This window comes from Cydia strobilella, chromosome 4, assembly GCF_947568885.1.
Source record: "Cydia strobilella chromosome 4, ilCydStro3.1, whole genome shotgun sequence".
Taxonomy (NCBI): domain Eukaryota; kingdom Metazoa; phylum Arthropoda; class Insecta; order Lepidoptera; family Tortricidae; genus Cydia; species Cydia strobilella.
This window is the reverse complement of record NC_086044.1, coordinates 19,967,424-19,986,835: the sequence shown is the minus strand read 5'-3', so window position 1 is coordinate 19,986,835 and position 19,412 is coordinate 19,967,424. Positions and strand designations below refer to the sequence as shown.

The following is a 19,412-nucleotide window of genomic DNA, read 5'->3' as shown; positions in this document are numbered from 1 at the left end:
GCGTTTAATTATAGGTGCGCTAGTGTAGATGGAGGTCTTTCAAAATGTCAAATGCATAGAAGTTTTAGAGGTTTCAAGCTTTTTTATCGGGAATGTTCACTCCTTATTCATAATTGTGGTAAATCTTTGTCCATCTTTGATTTATTTGTTTATTTGTTTATTAGGATCACCAACAGAAGATACAATTTACATACTAGTATTAACTTACAAAAAGGGCACATTTTTTATTGATCCCCCACTTACAGGCAATCACAGCATGCATTATTATATTAATTTAAACATTAAGTCAACAGTAACACCTAGAAAAAGACTTAGTATACATTACAAAAATCTAGAATAAATATATAATACCAATTAACAAGACACCTAATAGTTGATATTAACAATAACTAAGGTAAGTTAGCCGAGCTAGCTGAGGTTGTCAACAGACAATAATTTGTTTTTAAATAAGACTTCACTATCGTGAAACACATCCAAAGAAGGAACATTATTAGCATGCTTGTTGTATAGGCGAGCCAGGCGAGGCAAAGGGGAATGAGCTAATAGGTTAGTTCGACTACGACGCACATTGAGTAAGGCACAAGGGTAACGTGGCAAACGAGACGGCACTTTCAGCCCTATCTGACTAACCATATGCATGCAATCAATCTTGTCGTTTAGAAGTTTGTGCAAGAACATTAGGTCCAGCAAAATACGCCTACTACTAAGAGAAATCAGTTTAAATTGTTTAAGTCTTGTGTTATATACTTGGCAGCCTGTTCCATAGCGATACGCAAGATGTCTAGTGAACCGTTTTTGCAATCGTTCAATCCTTTCAATATGTATTTTGTAACTTGGGTTCCAGATAACGCTACAGTATTCTAATTTACTCCTTACATAATAGTTAAAAAGGGTCACCATTGTAGAACATTCTTTGAACTCCCTAGCACATCTTAACACGAACCCTAGAGATTTAAAGGCAGCATTTATTGTCTTATCTATGTGACTCACAAAGCGTAATTTGCTGTCCATTGTGACACCCAAATCTCTTATTTCCTTGACCTCTTGCAAAGTTTTGTTGAGAATAATGTACTCTGATGGTATAGGATTTCGTTTCCGACAAAATTTTATGTGGTAACATTTACTGGGGTTAAGTACCATATTGTTAGTCCTACACCATTTTACCAAAACGTCCACATCCTCTTGTAACAGATGGACGTCCGATTGGTTCTTTATTACCCGGACCAATTTTAGATCGTCAGCAAACAGCGATACAGTCGAATTATTGAATTCATGGGTAATGTCGTTAATAAATATGTTAAAAAATAATGGCCCCAAATTAGACCCCTGTGGTACACCGGACAATGCAATATAACAGTCAGACTGAGTGCCTTCTATTACCACAGTTGAAGGCCTGCCCTGAAGGTAAGATTGGCACCAGTTAAGTAAACTACCTGCAATGCCGAAATTGTGCAATTTATTAATTAAGACATTGTGATTAACCTTGTCAAAAGCCTTCGAAAAGTCAGTGTAAACCGCGTCTACCTGATGACCACCATCGACAGCTGCAGTAAGGTTAGTGACGTAGCTAAAAAGATTTATACAAGTCGATCGCTTGGGCATAAACCCATGTTGATATGGAGAGAGCCTACCTTTGACATTATTAAATAGTGCAGCATACACCAGCCTTTCGAACACTTTAGCCACCGAAGACAATATGGAAACGGGTCTATAATTTGAAACGAATTCTCGACGGCCGCTTTTAAATACCGGAATAACTCTGGCTCGTTTCCACGCCGATGGGAATAACCCTGACTTTAGAGATGCATTATATATAATCATAAGTGGCATGGAGAGTGACTTTGCGCATTCTCTTAAAAATAGGGGGGGAATATCATCTGGGCCTTTACCCTTCGTAGCATTTAATGTCCGCAATTGTAATTCAACCTCAAACTGTGTGAAAGACAATTCCCCACCTTCATATCCCATCGGTATTACGGCTAGTTCCACGTTACTAAAATCTGGTTGGTTTACACCATTATTCGTGTCGCTGTCATTGTACACTGAACTAAAATGCTCTGCAAATAGGTTACTAATCTCACTCGAATTACTAGCTTGTTTATCATCATACAACATAACTGGTGGATAATTTGAACTATTTTTACGCAAGTTCTTAATATGGGTCCAGAAATACTTAGGATTTTTCTTAATCTGTTTTTCTATAGAGTTTATGTAACTATTGTAGCATGTTTTCATAATCTTTTCACAATCAACCCTCAGGTAATCGAACTCTAGTTTATCTAGTGGATTTTGGTACTTTTTAAATCTTACGTGATATTTGTGTTTTCTATTCAACAGATATATTAGATGAGTTGAGTACCATACTGGAAAGGCGCGGTTGCGTTTGTGTTTAGTCATGGGCACATTCATTTTGATAATATCACGCAAAATCTCATAAAACCTTTCTACCATTTCATCTATATCGCTATATTTATCGAGTACGTCGTGCCATGAAATTTTATTTAACTCCTTTACAATAATGTCATAGTCAGCTTTATAAAAATTAAAATTGGAACTAGATTTATTTAACCTTGGCAATATTTTGTCAGGTAATTCAATTACTAAGTCTAATGGCGGGTGAAAAACATCTGTGTGTTTAATCGGAGATAAGCTTTCGGAGACTCTAAGAACTTCCTCATTACACAGTGCAAGATCCAAAATACGACCTCTCGAATTAGTCACCGCGTTAAATTGCTTTAAATCATTTAACATCATAAAATCAACTAAAGTACTCTTGAGCAGGCAATTATTATATTGAGTAGGCTTGGTATACGAAGTATCAGCAGTCCACGTTATTCCACTGAGGTTAAAATCCCCTACTATTATAGTATATTTACATGGAATCTCCAGATCTTTATTTGCTTTATCTACAAATTCGTCCAGCGTTTTTTTCGAGATTGGAGGGGGCAAATAAACTGCGCACAACCTTAACTTGTCTACCTGCCTACCAGATTTTATCTCTAATGTGACCCACAAGTCCTCACACTCACTTTCCCACCCTTGCTCTCTTCTCGACACAAGTTTGTTATTAACAGCAATAAGAACACCACCGCCCAATTTTTTCGAGTTGTTTAAATTAGAGGTTTCACGATCTCGCCTATAAACTAATAATTTATGGTAAACAATAGGTACAGCTCAATAAATGTTAGTGGTTTAAAAAAAGTGCCAAGTAAAATGTATGCAAAATTAAACAGGTTGAAAAAAATGGCTCATTTAGACGTTAAAATACCTTTGTGTATATTAGAACGTAATGATTTTATAAAAATAAGCATAGAAGAATTTTCAGATCTGTTTTTCTGGACCTACATCTACAGTGGCACCAACTGGTGACCAAAACGGTAGCCTTCTATTCATTAATATAAACTAGCTTTTTTTAACTTTTCTCATTGTTTTGCGGGATTGGAAAAAGTTCAAACTATTTACATCGACCACTAGATGTCTCTATCAATTAGTCACCACAGATACATAATTATATTAATAGAATAAATCCGCTGACCCAATCAACTCAATCATTCAAGCCATTCATTGATTCATTCAATTCATGTTCAATTCAGTCCTAAATCAATCAAACAAAAAAATGACAACTAACTAATTTGTGATGAAATTGTTTTCCTAGTGATTTTCATGTAATCAGCCAGATAACAATCCTGTAAACAATGGAGGCGGTGCCCAAGTTGTCGTTGTTGAGTTTCGAGCTTAAAGTGAGTCCGGAGACCACACACTTTGGCCCAAAACTTAAGCAGGTCAGTGTGAAGTGTAATTGTAGTGATAAGTGCTTTCTAGAGACATTTCTTTGTTTTCACGGATGTATAATCGTTTTAGTACATTGCGGACGCGTACAGGGAAGACCCTGAGAGCTATAGCAATGAGATGCATCAGCTGGAAAGCCTGCGGTCGTCCGCCGTGAGGCCTTCTATTGACGGAGCAGGTCTGAGCGCGCTGTACAGATATTTCTGCCAACTCAGAGCCATCCAGAGCAGGTTTCCGATGGCTAAAGGACAACCAGCGGCTTGTACCTTTGCCTGGTAAGTTCAGTTTTGATCTAGATAAGTTTATTAAGTTGTAAAGAAGGACAATGACACTGATTTTTCTAGACGTTTTCATGTAAATTGTGAGCAATAACAATACGTTGTTATGTATGTGACATTGTATATTTAGCCTTATGAAGTTAAGAAAACAACATCCCAAGAACAGTTATATAAATAGAAATAAACATAGCAACTAAATAAATATGTGCTGTATTAAGATGCCTACTTTTTTTGTCCTATAGGAAAGACCTCTATGCAAACATGAGCAGTCCCCTAGCAGACATTCGTTTTGAAATGGCCTGTATCTTACACAACATCGGGGCTCTCCACACCCAGCTTGGGGCTTCAGAGCCTCGCACATCCCCAGAAAGTCTAAAAGCGGCATGTACCCACTTCCAAAATGCGGCGTGGGCCTTTCAGCTGGTGAAGGAACAGTATCCACAGCCAACTGGGATAGATGTGTCACCAGAAATGATGACATTGTTCCAGGAGATCTGCTTCGCTCAAGCACAGGAGTGTATACTTGAAAAGAGTATTCAGGACACTAGGAAACCTAGTGTTATAGGTAAGATCTTGGTAGCTCTGTAATGTTTGACATTTGTAGTTATGGGATTGCAAATATGCATTCACATACTCCTGTCTGATGTTCAGTGATGGGGGTTTTGGTGGCCACTAAAATTAGTTTTATTTATTATCGTATATTTTATAAATATGCTACCTACACTTAAATAGCATTCTTTTCTAGCAGTTTCAAAGGTATCACGGGTTTAAAGGGGTGGAATTGTTACTATTTCAACTTGATAGTTGTATTTGATTACTATAAATTTATAATTTATATATTAAATCCAAACTCACTATTTAACACTCACATCAGTCACATCACATCACGCATATAATTTAATATTTCATGAATGAGAATTGCCTTCATATTAATGTAAACTTCTAATAGACCTAATAAAAATTAATTCTATGTTGTACCTATGTCCTATATATATGTCCTATGTATATAGATATACAGTCCAAAAATTTAATTTCAGGACCATTTCAGTCACTGACTATCAATATGAAAGTCGCTAGGGACCGCACCTCATACTAATGTCATTATGACTAGGTACAAAATGGTTCTGAAATTAAATTCATTAGCCGGGTCCACACATAGCGAGCGTACGCGCGAGGCAATTTCCTCATGCACAAAACGGCCAGTGCAGACGTGCCTCGCGCGCGCCGCCTCGGTGGCACGTCTACACTGGCCGTTTTGTGCGCGAGGAAATTGCCTCGCGCGTATGCTCGCTCTGTGTGGACCCGGCTATTGACCGTACTTTACAACAACCAGTTAGAAATCTGCAAATCTGTCAGGTGCTGTGGCAACCCAGGTGATGTTTTTCTACCGTAACTGCCTGAACCATCTCGGAGCATCGACTGGCTCCGAAAATGTCCACGAAATAGTTGGTGGCAAGCTCTACAACTTCTGGCATCGGTTCCTGTCGTTCAAATTATCTTATATTGGCTGCATTGTGTGCTTATATCAAGGTAAGTATAAATATACATTTCACGTTTGTAAAATGCGAAAACATCACTTAGCCACAACTTCTGATTCCATTTCTCTGATGACATAAGGATTTGAGTACTCTGTGTAATGATAAAGATAAGTCTAATTGGTTTAATACATTTTCAATAATTTCAATAAACAAGAAATGAACTTTTGTAAATAATCAACTTAACTGTTTAAATTTACTTATTAATTTAAATCCACTGTATTGATCAGATGACATAGCAGTAATAACAATAAACCATTCAATATCCCAGTATTTAGTTCATCGCCTTCACCCAATAGCCTATCACTTGGATTCCATCAACTCTTAATAGTCCTTACACCCTGGTGGCAGCTGCCTCTGCATGACAGGGGCAAGGGCGGCATCCGCTTGGGGTAACCTACAGTTCATTAAAGGGTCAAAAGGGCCTCTACACCATTGTTCCATGATGGGTAAAGAAAAACCATATATACAAAATATAAATACTCAATTGTTATTACACACAATAAAAGAAAATAGTACCGCACACATATAAAGAGTAAATGCAGACAACCGTCAATCTTAAAATAATAGCATTAAGCGTCATTTTTAAGCTACTATAAAATTGTCACTTTCTCCATCTCAAGGAATGAACGCCGAAGAACAACAGAAGATGGGCGAACGCGTAGCCTTCTACCAGCTCGCTGTAGACAAGCTAGCCGAAGCCCAGAAGCTTGCCAAACATGTAGAACCAGTCCAGGTCACGAAGGAAGCCCTCACGTTCACCAACGATGTGGTGGAGGGCAAGCGGAAAGCGGCCAAGAATGAGAATGAGTTTATTTATCATGAGGAAGTGCCGGACAGGGATTTGCTTATGGATATGAAGCCGGTGTGCTTGGTTAAGGCTTTGCCGGTCAATTTAAATGATCCTGAGGTATGTAAAATATTGATATTATTATATCGCAATATTATCACCGAAATTCGGGAGAGCACATGTGCTTACGTACCTGACAAATCCAGACTGGTTTTGTAGGGGTACCCTCATATTTCAATACACTACATGCCTTCCCCTCGAGATAGTTCACTAAAACTAACTTTCACTAATCACTGATAGTTCACTAACACTAAGTTTCACTGTTCATTGGTAATTCACTAATACTATTCAATTGTCTGTTACAAGGTCCTTACACTCTATCATATATATTTATACTAAAACTATCATCGTTCATCGTCTACAAGTCTTGGTTTGAATCTTCAGTCTGTTCATAATCAGACTCTGACAGACTCTCATAGGCATCTAGGGCTAATCTCTTGGCTTCCATGTTTTGTGGTGATGAAGGTGATCTTGTTCGTTTGTTGGTTGGCGGTATGCGTTGTTGGCTCTGGTTAAACGTATAATCCTGAGGCCCAGAAACCCCTATGATATCAGCCCACTGTGAGGCCGGTGGAGTAGCATTTACTTTTACATTAATATCCTCATCCTCATCACTATCTTCACATGTTTTATTCACCTCCGTGTCCTGTAAAACTTCACGACCAGTATCTTCCGATGTATTCTGGCGGATATCTCTCGCCTCTCCCCCATGACCTTGTATCTGATTTATATGTCTTTTCATCAGCTTCCCATTCCATCTTATTATATACCTACAAATGCCTTGTCTCTTCTCTATGACTCCTTTCAACCAGCGTGGTCCTGAACTGTAATTCCGGAAATACACTGTCTGTCCCGTTTGAAATGAACGTACTTCAGTGTTTTCATTCTCCTCGCATACTTCCACTTTCTCTTGATTCTTAAAAGTGAGAGGATTTAAGTGGTCAAACTTTGTTCTGAAACGTCTATTATTCAAAAGTTCCGCCGGTGATTTGTCGCTAGTACTATTTGGTGTAGTACGTAACCCATAAAGTATTGTAGGTAATTTAACGTGCCATGGAAGTGTCGACTGTTTCCTCAATTTATTTTTAACTGTTTGAACCGTCCTCTCGGCCTGTCCATTAGACGCCGGATGGTAAGGTGGTGTCAACACTTGTCTTATCCCATTTGTTGATAGGAATTCTTTAAAGTGATCTGAAATAAAACTTCTGCCATTATCACTGACCAAGGTGTCTGGTAACCCTTGTTCTGCAAATATATCCCTTAATACATTTATTAATGTCAATGAACTCATATCCGGAACAATCTTAACTTCAGGCCATTTTGAATAAGCATCGATCAGTATGAGAAATGTTTTACCTTGAAATGGGCCCGCATAATCAACATGCAACCGTGACCAAGCCTTCTCCGGTCTTATCCACTTATGGCTCACTTGGGAAGGCATATTCCTGTTTTCAGCACAGGTTTCGCATCTTTTAACCAAATTCTCAATTTCTTTGTCTATGGCCGGCCACCAAAAATAACTTCGGGCTAAGGCTTTTGTTATTACTATTCCGTCATGATTGGAGTGTAATTCTTGTAGGATATATGGTCTCATTTTGACTGGTATAATTACCCGATTACCCCACAAAACACAATTTTTATACTCTGACATCTCATTTCGTTTCTGCCAGTACACTTTATATTCTACATCCACTTTGCTAGGCCACCCGTTCCGAATCCAGTATAATATTTTGCTCAGTGTATTATCTTTAACTGTTAGTTTAGCCACTTCATTTGCTGACAGTTCCAGGTCTGTCGGAGTTTCTTCTATAAGCAGGACTCCTAAGTATTCTTCTTCCGACGACTGGTCACGGGACGGCCACCTGCTTAAAGCATCAGCGTTTCCTAGTTTTTTACCTTCCACATATTGTATGGAGTAATCATAGGAGTTCAACAGCAAGGCCCAGCGAAGCATTCTCGGAGATATGACATTAGGAATGGGTTTTTTAGGTTCAAACAACCCCAATAACGGTTTATGATCGGTTCTGATCGTAATCTTCCGGCCACTAATAAACTGGTGGAATTTCTTAAGACCAAATACTATAGCTGCTGCCTCTTTGTCTATCTGACCATAATTCCTCTCATGAACATTCATGGTCCTTGAAGCAAACATAACCGGTCTGACAGATCCATCTTTCATCACGTGTTCCAAAACAGCGCCCAAGCCAAATTGTGACGCATCACAAGACATCCTTATCTCTTTATTCACATCGTAATGGACTAGAGTGTCAGTACTCGACAACATCTTGCGCAACTTTTCAAATGCCTTCTGATGCTGTATAGTCCACTGCCATTTCACATCTTTATTTAACAACTTATACAGCGGTTCAGCAATATTAGCTTTGTGTGGTAAAAACCGATCATAAAAATTAAGCAATCCTAAGAAAGCTTGGAGCTCTTTTACATTACTTGGGGCCGGTGTACCCTCAATTGCATGTATTTTATCTTCACAAGGATGTATACCACATTCATCAATGAGGAATCCTAAAAATTTCACACTTCTTACTGCAAAATTACACTTTTCCTTGTTTACCCTTAGGCCAGCTTCTTGTAATTTCTTTAAGACCATTTCTAACCTGGAGTTATGCTCAGCAACATCTGTGCCACTTATAACAATATCATCTAGTAACACAGCTATCCCCCTTATTCCTGTAAGCAAGGAAGACATTAGTCTTTGAAAGATGCCTGGACACGCTTTAACCCCAAAAGCTAGACGTTTCATTTTATAAAGGCCTTTCGGTGTATTTATTGTTAATAGCTGTGCTGTTGCCTCGTCCACACTAACTTGAGTGTATGCCCTTTCCAAATCAATTTTGCTGAAAATCGTGCCACCCTGTATGGCTGTGAAAGCCTCATCTAGAGTAGGCAGAGGATATGTATCAGTGTCGGTCACCATATTTACTGTAGACCTATAGTCACCACAAAGCCTTACATTACCATTCGGTTTCAGAACTGGTACTATAGGGGTAGCCCACTCGGAGTGTGCAATTGGCTCCAAAACTCCTTCCTCTACTAGTCTGTCTATTTCCTTAATTACTCTTTCCCTCAAAGCAAAAGGAATGGGTCTACTTTTCAAAAACTTGGGCACCGCTCCTTCTCTCGGTGTAATCTTCACTAATGGGCCTTTATACTTTCCCAAACCTTCCTGAAAAACATCGCTATATGTCTGTAGGAGCCCTTTAATTTCCTCGCTGTTTATTTTCAGATGCATGACTCCTTGAACCCGTATTCCGAATGGCTGAAACCAATTTCGCCCTAAGAGGCTGGGTCCGTTACCTCTGGCTATATACATTATAAGATTATTTTGTAAACCCTTAAAAGAAGCTTGCACTTGAATTTTCCCCAATATTCTTAATTGGCTATCTGTCCATGTAGTCAATGCAATATCATCTTCCTCTAATACAGGTAATTTCCCTTTCCAAATGAGTCTGGCTGTCACTTCAGAAATTAGAGTAAATGCACATCCCGTATCAACTTCCATGTCAATAATAGACCCCTCAATTGACACCTTTACCATAATGGGGTCAACTTTATTTTCTCTAACATTGTTTACATTTGCATATAATCCATTACAATTTGATTTATGTCCATCATCCTGTTTATTTTTTGTAAGACAGACTGCCTCAATGTGGCCAGTTCTGCCACACGCATTACATCTACTCCAACGGAATCTGCACTCTCCTCTGTGTTGCCTACCACACCTGAAGCATGGTTTATTCTGTTTGTCAACCTTTTTGTTAGTGATTTTGTTTACTTCCATGGGTTCATCTACCTCCACATTTGGTTTAGATGGTCCTGGCACTACAATAATACTGGAATCAAATGTGGCACTCTCATGTGAAAATGCTATCTCAGTTGCTTGAGTAAATGTCAGCTTCTCACATTGTAACAATTTCCTTTGAACCTCTTTGCTCCTAATACCACATACCAACCGATCTCGTAAAGTTCGGTCTAAGTCTGTAAAATTGCAATGAATACTCATTTTCCTTAAATTTGCCACATAATCTCTAACCTTCTCCCCCTCTTCTTGATTTCTTGAGTGAAACTTAAAAGATTCTACAATCTCATTAGGTGTGGGGTGGAAATGAGCCTTCAAAAATATCAAAATTTGTTTATAGGTTATGTCCCCTATACTTATCGGAGATGACAAAGAAACTATTAAGTCAAATAGTTGAGAGCCACACACCGCCAACAAATTCGCCTTCTTCTTGACGTCATCCACAATATCATTTGCACTTAAACAGAATTCAAACCTTGTAATGTAGTTTTCCCAGCAGCCATGACCCATATCAAATTCACCAAATTTAATACCCATTTTTTTGCACTTTGCACTTACAACTTCACAAAAAGTCACTAACACAGTCTAATACACGCTTTTACTACCGATTTGCCTCGTCGCCACTATTATATCGCAATATTATCACCGAAATTCGGGAGAGCACATGTGCTTACGTACCTGACAAATCCAGACTGGTTTTGTAGGGGTACCCTCATATTTCAATACACTACAGATATGGTAGACTTTTTGGATTTTGCATTAGAAAGAATGTGATAAAAATATCAGCAGTGCATTTATGGACTTTGAAAAACATTGTCGCTTACCATAAGGACGAAAATTGCTTGTATCTTTATACGAAAAACCTGTCAGAGCATCCTTATGCCTAGCGACAATGTGGTACCTTTTGCTTGGAAACGACACATATGTATTATCACGTTTTTTGAAGTGCAATGAGCAACAAAAAGGGCCCTGTACTATGGCTACTCAGTTCTTTTGAGTTCGTGATCCTATTTATTACGCCAGTCTCATTGCAAATAGATCTAAATCCGTATTCAGTGTCCTTGATATTCTAAAGTTATTTTCAGTGTCGTTTTTAGGGTTCCGTACCCAAAGGGTAAAAACGGGACCCTATTACTAAGACTCCGCTGTCCGTTTGTCTGTCTGTCACCAGGCTGTATCTCATGAACCGTGACGTGATAGCTAGACAGTTGAAATTTTCACAGATTATGTATTTCTGTTGCCGCTATAACAACAAATACTAAAAAGTACGGAACCTTCGGTGCGCGAGTCCGACTCGCACTTGGCCGGTTTTTTTACATTTACGTTTGGACGTAAGGTGCCAATTGGAATTTTTTGAGCGTGTTTACGAGCACTAGTATAGTATCCTATTTATTTTTAGGGTTCCGTACCCAAAGGGTAAAAACGGGACCCTATTACTAAGACTCTGCTGTCCGTTTGTCTGTCTGTCACCAGGCTGTGTCTCATGAACCGTGACGTGATAGCTAGACAGTTGAAATTTTCACAGATGATGTATTTCTGTTGCCGCTATAACAACAAATACTAAAAAGTACGGAACCTTCGGTGCGCCAGTCCGACTCGCACTTGGCCGGTTTTTTTACATTTACGTTTGGACGTAAGGTGCCAATTGGAATTTTTTGAGCGTGTTTACGAGCACTAGTATAGTATCCTATTTATTTTTAGGGTTCCGTACCCAAAGGGTAAAAACGGGGCCCTATTACTAAGACTCCGCTGTCCGTCTGTCTGTCTGGCCGTCTGTCCGTCTGTCTGTCACCAGGCTGTATCTCATGAACGGTGATATCTAGACAGTTGAAATTTTCACAGATGATGTATTTCTGTTGCCGCTATAACAGCAAATACTAAAAAGTACGGAACCCTCGGTGCGCGAGTCCGACTCGCACTTGGCCGGTTTTTTATTTCCCTATTCTTTACACAGGTATCAGGTCCTGACATATTCTCCCGCCTCATTCCAATGGGAGCTCACGAGGCCTCATCCGTCTACTCCGAAGAAAAGGCCAAGTTGCTCCGCCAAGTGGTCAGCCAAGTGGAAGCCAAGAACACTGAGCTTACTGAGTTCATGTCCTCATTGCAACTTGATCAGTTGGAGGTGCTGGATTCCGATCAGAAGTAAGTAGACTTAGCTTTTCAACAAGGCTTCCTTCATGTATTCTGAGAAAAGGCCAAGTTGCTCCGCCAAGTTGTTCGAAAAAATCTGTGAATGCAGTTTTGCTTATTTTTAAAAATAAAAGAATGTTTCCTTTAAGTAAAGGGAGAGAAAGTGCCTTAAAAGTGCTTTAAGTGCCTTAAGCGGGAGGCGATGACTTTATTTGCTGCCATTCCTCAACCCACTAACGGAGCGGCAGCTAACGTTCACGAGGGTTCATCATACATAGCCGTTAACCGCTATACGAGTTTTCGCCCGAAAGGCGATGACAGTACTAATTGAAAAACGTAATAATATAAGCTGTTAAATTCTTATTATTTTCTTTGCGATATCTTCATTTTGCGTCTTTATCATACCTAAAAGCCACAATTGGTGATCTGAGGTTCATAATGGTAAAAATAAGATTAGCCAGCAAATTGTATATTTTTTCATTATCACATCTACAAATTACTTAGTCAAATGAGTAAGTTTCCTCACAATCTCACTAGTAAGGTTTCAGTCTAACGCGCAATATATTGGATCAGTGAGTCACGAGTAAACGGCGGGTTTATTGTTTGGGTGCCGATATCGGATGATAATGATAACATTACTTATCTAAGAAAATATACTTTGAGAGTTAGAGGTCATTAGCCTATCTATTGTTCTCTAGACTGACAACATTATGATAGGGCAATCGCAAATGCACAAAACTTGAATCCATACTAATATTATAAATGCGAAAGTGTTTCTGTCTGTCTGTCTGTTACCTCTTCACGCTTAAACCGCTGAACCGATTTAGTTGAAATTTAGTATAGAGATAGTTTGAGTCCCGGGGAAGGACATACGGGAGTTTTTATCTCAGAAGTCATCCTTTAAGGGGATGAATAGGGGGTGGAAATTTGTATGGGGAATCAATAACCGCTGAACCGATTTAGATGAACTTGGTATGGGGCTAGTTTGAGCTGTGAGGAAGGATATAGAATAATTTTTATCCCCAAAATCATCCCTTATGGGTGTAAAAAATGGGGTGGAAATTTATAGAGTGGACCAATTTGGGGGTGAAAAAAAAGGATGGATTTAAAAGCAAATTTGTTTAAAAATTAAGATACCCAAATTACTAATTCCACGCAGGCGAAGTCGCGGGCAAAAGAATAATGCTATAACTGCCTGCCGCGGTCAACAATAACGCATTAGGGAGGCGGCAAAAAATGTTACAAAAATATTTCCTTCACAAATGGTCACAACTTCCTTTTATTCATAATTCATAATTTATTTATTGCATCCATGGTTTTCATTTGGTGGTACATACATAGTGGGTTTCACATGGACCCTGGTAGGGCACAGCAATAGTCTTAAATCTAAAGTATGCTAGGGATTAGTATTAATGTAATCATTATACCTATATAAACTAGGTCTTATGACAATGGTTAAGACATTGTAATTTAAAATTATATTGCAACTTTACTAATGTCTTGGAGATATTATTAACAATTAAATTTAACATTGAAAATGTAGGGTATATGTATAATATTTGTTTATTTAATAGTTATGTCAAGAATGTCAAGATTAAGAATTGGTATATCATGCAATGTTTAATAAGAATTGGTAAAAAATAAATGGAATAAAAATAATAATGTGAGTAATAATTAAAACTAATAATTAACATTAAATTCGATTAAAAATAATACCATTCGTGATCATTGACCTTAACATTAAATTCAATTAAAACTAGTAACATTCGTGATCATTTTTATCTTCCAAGAAATCATTTTTTTGATGTGCGCTAGGAGGCAGGAGCAGGAGGAGGATGTGTTAACTACTGAAACATTGCTTTTGTTTCAACATACAGTTACTTCAAACCGTTTTGACTTTTCGAGAAGAAATACAATTCGAGAAAAAATACAAATTTGACTTCATAGGTCCTATTGTCAGTTAAGTGTGACTGTAGTGTTTGTTTACAAATAAAAATTTTTTTTCAACAGGATCCCTCAAGAGATAGTGGACAGATGTGCAGCCATGAACGCCAAGACCGATGTTATTCAAGCGCTGGTTGATTCCATGAACAATCTCGCTGAGATGATCAGCGACGTGGAGAACTCGCTCGCCGAAATTAAGACGCTCATTCAGGTATCTAGATGTAGATGTAGTGTAGGGATGCCCGGCCGGAAGCAGGCGGGCTGTCGATCACGTGTCGCGTTCATTCAGCCCAGTTCCCTGAAGTTGGAGCTGCAGGTTACTGTTCCGGCGGCATTCCCACACTATTCTCCTCGAATCTTCTTGTTTTCCTGCAGAACAGAAGGACATCTTTAAGTTCGACGTCCATTAGTTCGTTTTTTTTATTTTTTAATCTTTATTAAAGAGCTTTATCGCTTAGCGATTATGTCGCTCCATAAAGTCATCATACAATCACACTCACTTACGATTTACTAGCTTAAACAGTGCTCTGGCCTCGTCCGACAATGGAGAAGTTCGTTTTCTTAAAGTGTGTCTCTACCGAATGTATTATATCGCCGCATACATAGTACATGTGTGGATCAGAGTGTTGGGCCCTAAAGGTGACGGATGAAAAGAGATTGCATGTAGCGGAGATGAGAATGTTAAGGTGGATGCGTGGCGTGACGAGAATGGATAGGATTAGGAATGAGTATATAAGAGGAAACCTGAAAGTTACACCCATAACAGAAAAAGTAAGGGCAAATCGCCTAGCATGGTACGGGCATGTGATGCGGAGGGATGAAAGTCATGTGACGAGAAAGGTATTAAGAATGAATGTGGAAGGGAGGAACGAGGAGAGGAAAACCGAGGAAAAGGTGGATGGACTGTGAGAAAGATGATATGAAACTAACGCAAGTGAATGATGAGATGATGGGTGACAGAGAGGTATGGAAGAAAAAGACATGCTGCGCCGACCCCAAGTGAATGGGACAAGGGCAAGCGAATGATAGATAGATAGATAGATAAACTGTTTATTTGTTTGCCACAATACACACAAAATATTCAAATACAGAAATGACATAGGTACACAGAACAATCCAGAAAATAAATAAAAATTACAACAACAAATAAGTCACACCGATTTTTACATAATATGTAGAGGAAAAGGAAAAAAATATATAAAAATACTGTTTTATACAAATAAAAATCCTGTGTGCGTCGCAGCAAAACAAAAAGGTTCTGGCTCAGTATTACGCTTCACCCATTAGGTAAAGCACTGATTTTCTGCCAGGACCTGATCACGTCAACAAAAAACAGTGGAAAATAATGAAATAGTCGAAAGTTAGTACTTACCTAATTAATTATTAATAAATAACTAGTGACACAGTTTAAACTATAGAGACATTTAATGCTTGCACATAGTTGTGACATAGAAGTGTCAGTGTGGTTAGCATGTATGTAGTGTCAAATGTGATTTAGAGAAAATCTTTATTTTGATTTTTAAGCAGGATTACTAAGACTAAATTCGGTAATCAGCAACCAGGTAACCGTGAGGAATTCCCAAACTTTGCTTCTCTAAAAGGAATTTTTTGAAATGAAATTTGAAACTACGCTTAGTTTTCATAACACGAATAGGTGGAGGAATATTGTTCCAACACCTGGTTGCGAGATACCGAAAGCAGCCTGTAAAAGCAACGGTTTTGTGAGGATGATGATGACATAGTACATTTTGCTAGTAAGTGTAAGCTGGTCTCCTTATCACAATGTGGGCAGGAGGTGTCTCTACTAATTTCCATTATCTTAAGATGTAAGAGGGTGTTGTGACCTGTAATACCTGTCAGTAGTCTCAGACTGCTCTTACCTAGTATCAAAAGATACCTGGTTCTCCTGTGATCTATGCCTCTGATCATCATCTTCGACTGTCTGCATCCAGTCTACGGTATCTAACTCATTACATATCCAGCATCTTGTCGACTGTGACATCTAAGGATATCTTCACCCAACGGGCGTATAGCGCACAGTCATATATACGTCATATAACGATACACTGAGCTTGATCACCACTCAGACAATGTGGACCCAATCTTCTCTAGTAAGGTTATTCCTATATTACTTATGGCTTAGAACGCACTGCGGTTTTTTCAAAAGCGGTTCAGCAACCGCAAAAAATTTAACGTACGGCATGCTTTATAAGCGCACGCACTTAAAAGACTGAAACCGCAAGAAATTAGACAGAAACCACAAGAAAAAATCCTCAGTGAGTTCTAAGCCTATGAGTGTCACCAAGATAAATCAACACTAAACTCAAAACTGGAATTCAAGACCAAAAAAAAAACCTACGACAATTTTGGCACTGTAACAAAATGTTTGTGCAATAGTATATTCCTTTTTTTACAGAAAAACACACTAAGATAATTTATTATTTGGTAATTTTAATTCTATGATTGAAGACGTAATTTTATTTATTTACTTATTTTTACACAAATACAAGACGCCCTAATAAAAACTTAAACATCTGTTATTTTTGGTTGAAAAGCTGGTATTGTACTTGAAGTAACACTTATATGGCCTATCCCACAAAAATTTACAAGTGTACAATTTGACAAAATTGTTAAATTGTGAACCAAAAAAATGTACCACAATAATTCCAAATTTGTATTCGTTACAATTTTGCAGTGTACAAATATGTCACTTGTGGTTTTTCAGGTATTCATAAGTTTCATAACATTTGGTGCAATAATTTACAAATAACTTAAGTACAAACTCAGATGTAATTTATTAATACTAATAACCCTAGGTTTAGAAGCTTCAAATTCCTCTTAAATAGGACTCGAATAGTAGGTACTTATTTATTACTACAAGTTATCTTGGCTGTTACTGTTATTTAGCACTTACATATCTCTCCGAATTTCAGGAAGAAACTCTAAAAGAAAAAGAATTCCAAAAAGTCATGGGACCACGCCCGCCCTCCATAGTGCAAACCGAATTATCCAGAGAGTTCCACAAATACCAGGAGGCCCACGCGAGAACCAACGAGTCCAACCAAGTGCTGCATAAAGCTATGACGCTACATATAGCTAATCTGAGGCAGTTGGCGGTGCCATTAGATGTACTGCAGAGTAGGATACCTACCATCGATAATATTGGTAAGTGTAACATATAGTTCCTCAAATATAAAGAGGCCAAGAAGAACCAACGAGTCTAACCAAGTGCTGCATAAAGCTATGACGCTACATATAGCTAATCTGAGGCATTTGGCGGTGCCATTAGATGTACTGCAGAGTAGGATACCTACTATCGATAATATTGGTAAGTGTTTATAGTTCCACAAATATAAAGAGGCTGAGAACCAGCGAGTCCCAAGTGCTGCATAAGGCTATGACGCTGCATATAGCTAATTTGAGGCAGTTGGCGGTGCCATTAGATGTACTGCAGAGTAGGATACCTACCATCGATAATATTGGTAAATGTAACATATAGTTCCTCAAATATAAAGAGGCCAAGAGGAACCAACGAGTCCCGAGTGCTGCATAAAGCTACGACGCTACATATAGCTAATCTGAGGCAGTTGGCGGTGCCATTAGATGTACTGCAGAGTAGGATACCTACCATCGATAATATTGGTAAGTGTAACATATAGTTCCTCAAATATAAAGAGGCCAAGAAGAACCAACGAGTCTAACCAAGTGCTGCATAAAACTATGACGCTACATATAGCTAATCTGAGGCAGTTGGCGGTGCCATTAGATGTACTGCAGAGTAGGATACCTACTATCGATAATATTGGTAAGTGTATATAGTTCCACAAATATAAAGAGGCCGAGAACCAGCGAGTCCCAAGTGCTGCATAAGGCTATGACGCTGCATATAGCTAATCTGAGGCAGTCGGCTGTGCCATTTTACCCTCCCATAGAAAATGGACCAGCCAAAATGTATGAAACAGCCAATTTTTTTTTCTCGATTTCGTGGTCAGTCCCATAGTAAAAGTTGCTCAGTATAATCCCAAAACCTCCCTGGCAACGGGAATACAGTTTTTTTTTGTCACCGTGTATATACATATACAATTTCAATCGTCGACTGAAAATTCAAAAAAAATAAAAGCGAGTAACTTAATCATCTGTGACGTTTTCAACCAAAAGATACCACATTGTCGCTTGTCGATTTAAAATTGAAGCTATATGGAAATAGCGCCTTATTGACAAACGACAGTAAGTACCCTTTTGGATGAAAATGGCACATCTTTCCATCCACAGAGGGTTTGGACCGGGAAGCCATGACCGAAATGCGTCGCGTAGTCGGCAAGGCGCGCCACATGCAGTCGCAGCGCTCGCAGCTGGTGAGCGCGCTGCGCGCCGCCGTGGCCGCCGACGACGTCACCGCCGCGCTGCTGGCGCGCGCCACCGAACCCAGGGACCAGCTGTTCGCGCACGAGCTCGCTAAGCATGACGCACAGGTATTATAGCAATCCCAGCGCTCGCAGCTGGTGAGCGCGCTGCGCGCCGCCGTGGCCGCCGACGACGTCACCGCCGCGCTGCTGGCGCGCGCCACCGAACCCAGGGACCAGCTGTTCGCGCACGAGCTCGCTAAGCATGACGCACAGGTATTATAGCAATCCCAGCGCTCGCAGCTGGTGAGCGCGCTGCGCGCCGCCGTGGCCGCCGACGACGTCACCGCCGCGCTGCTGGCGCGCGCCTCCGAACCCAGGGACCAGCTGTTCGCGCACGAGCTCGCTAAGCATGACGCACAGGTATTATAGCAATCCCAGCGCTCGCAGCTGGTGAGCGCGCTGCGCGCCGCCGTGGCCGCCGACGACGTCACCGCCGCGCTGCTGGCGCGCGCCACCGAACCCAGGGACCAGCTGTTCGCGCACGAGCTCGCTAAGCATGACGCACAGGTATTATAGCAATCCCAGCGCTCGCAGCTGGTGAGCGCGCTGCGCGCCGCCGTGGCCGCCGACGACGTCACCGCCGCGCTGCTGGCGCGCGCCACCGAACCCAGGGACCAGCTGTTCGCGCACGAGCTCGCTAAGCATGACGCACAGGTATTA

The 19,412-nt window shown here is 39.8% G+C and overlaps 1 protein-coding gene across 1 annotated transcript in view; it reads left to right on the top strand.

The window, feature by feature from the left end:
* Window positions 1-3,595: 3,595 nt before the first annotated feature.
* The window catches only part of LOC134740846 (tyrosine-protein phosphatase non-receptor type 23), a 31,785-nt gene continuing 15,968 nt past the window's right edge, over window positions 3,596-19,412 (top strand). The window contains exons 1-9 of the mRNA XM_063673497.1: window positions 3,596-3,782; window positions 3,862-4,064; window positions 4,310-4,632; window positions 5,424-5,597; window positions 6,226-6,512; window positions 12,224-12,414; window positions 14,413-14,557; window positions 17,280-17,511; window positions 18,619-18,818. Of these exons, the coding sequence (XP_063529567.1) occupies window positions 3,696-3,782; window positions 3,862-4,064; window positions 4,310-4,632; window positions 5,424-5,597; window positions 6,226-6,512; window positions 12,224-12,414; window positions 14,413-14,557; window positions 17,280-17,511; window positions 18,619-18,818 (1,842 nt within the window). The 5' untranslated portion in view covers window positions 3,596-3,695. The remainder of the gene's footprint in view (window positions 3,783-3,861; window positions 4,065-4,309; window positions 4,633-5,423; window positions 5,598-6,225; window positions 6,513-12,223; window positions 12,415-14,412; window positions 14,558-17,279; window positions 17,512-18,618; window positions 18,819-19,412) is intronic.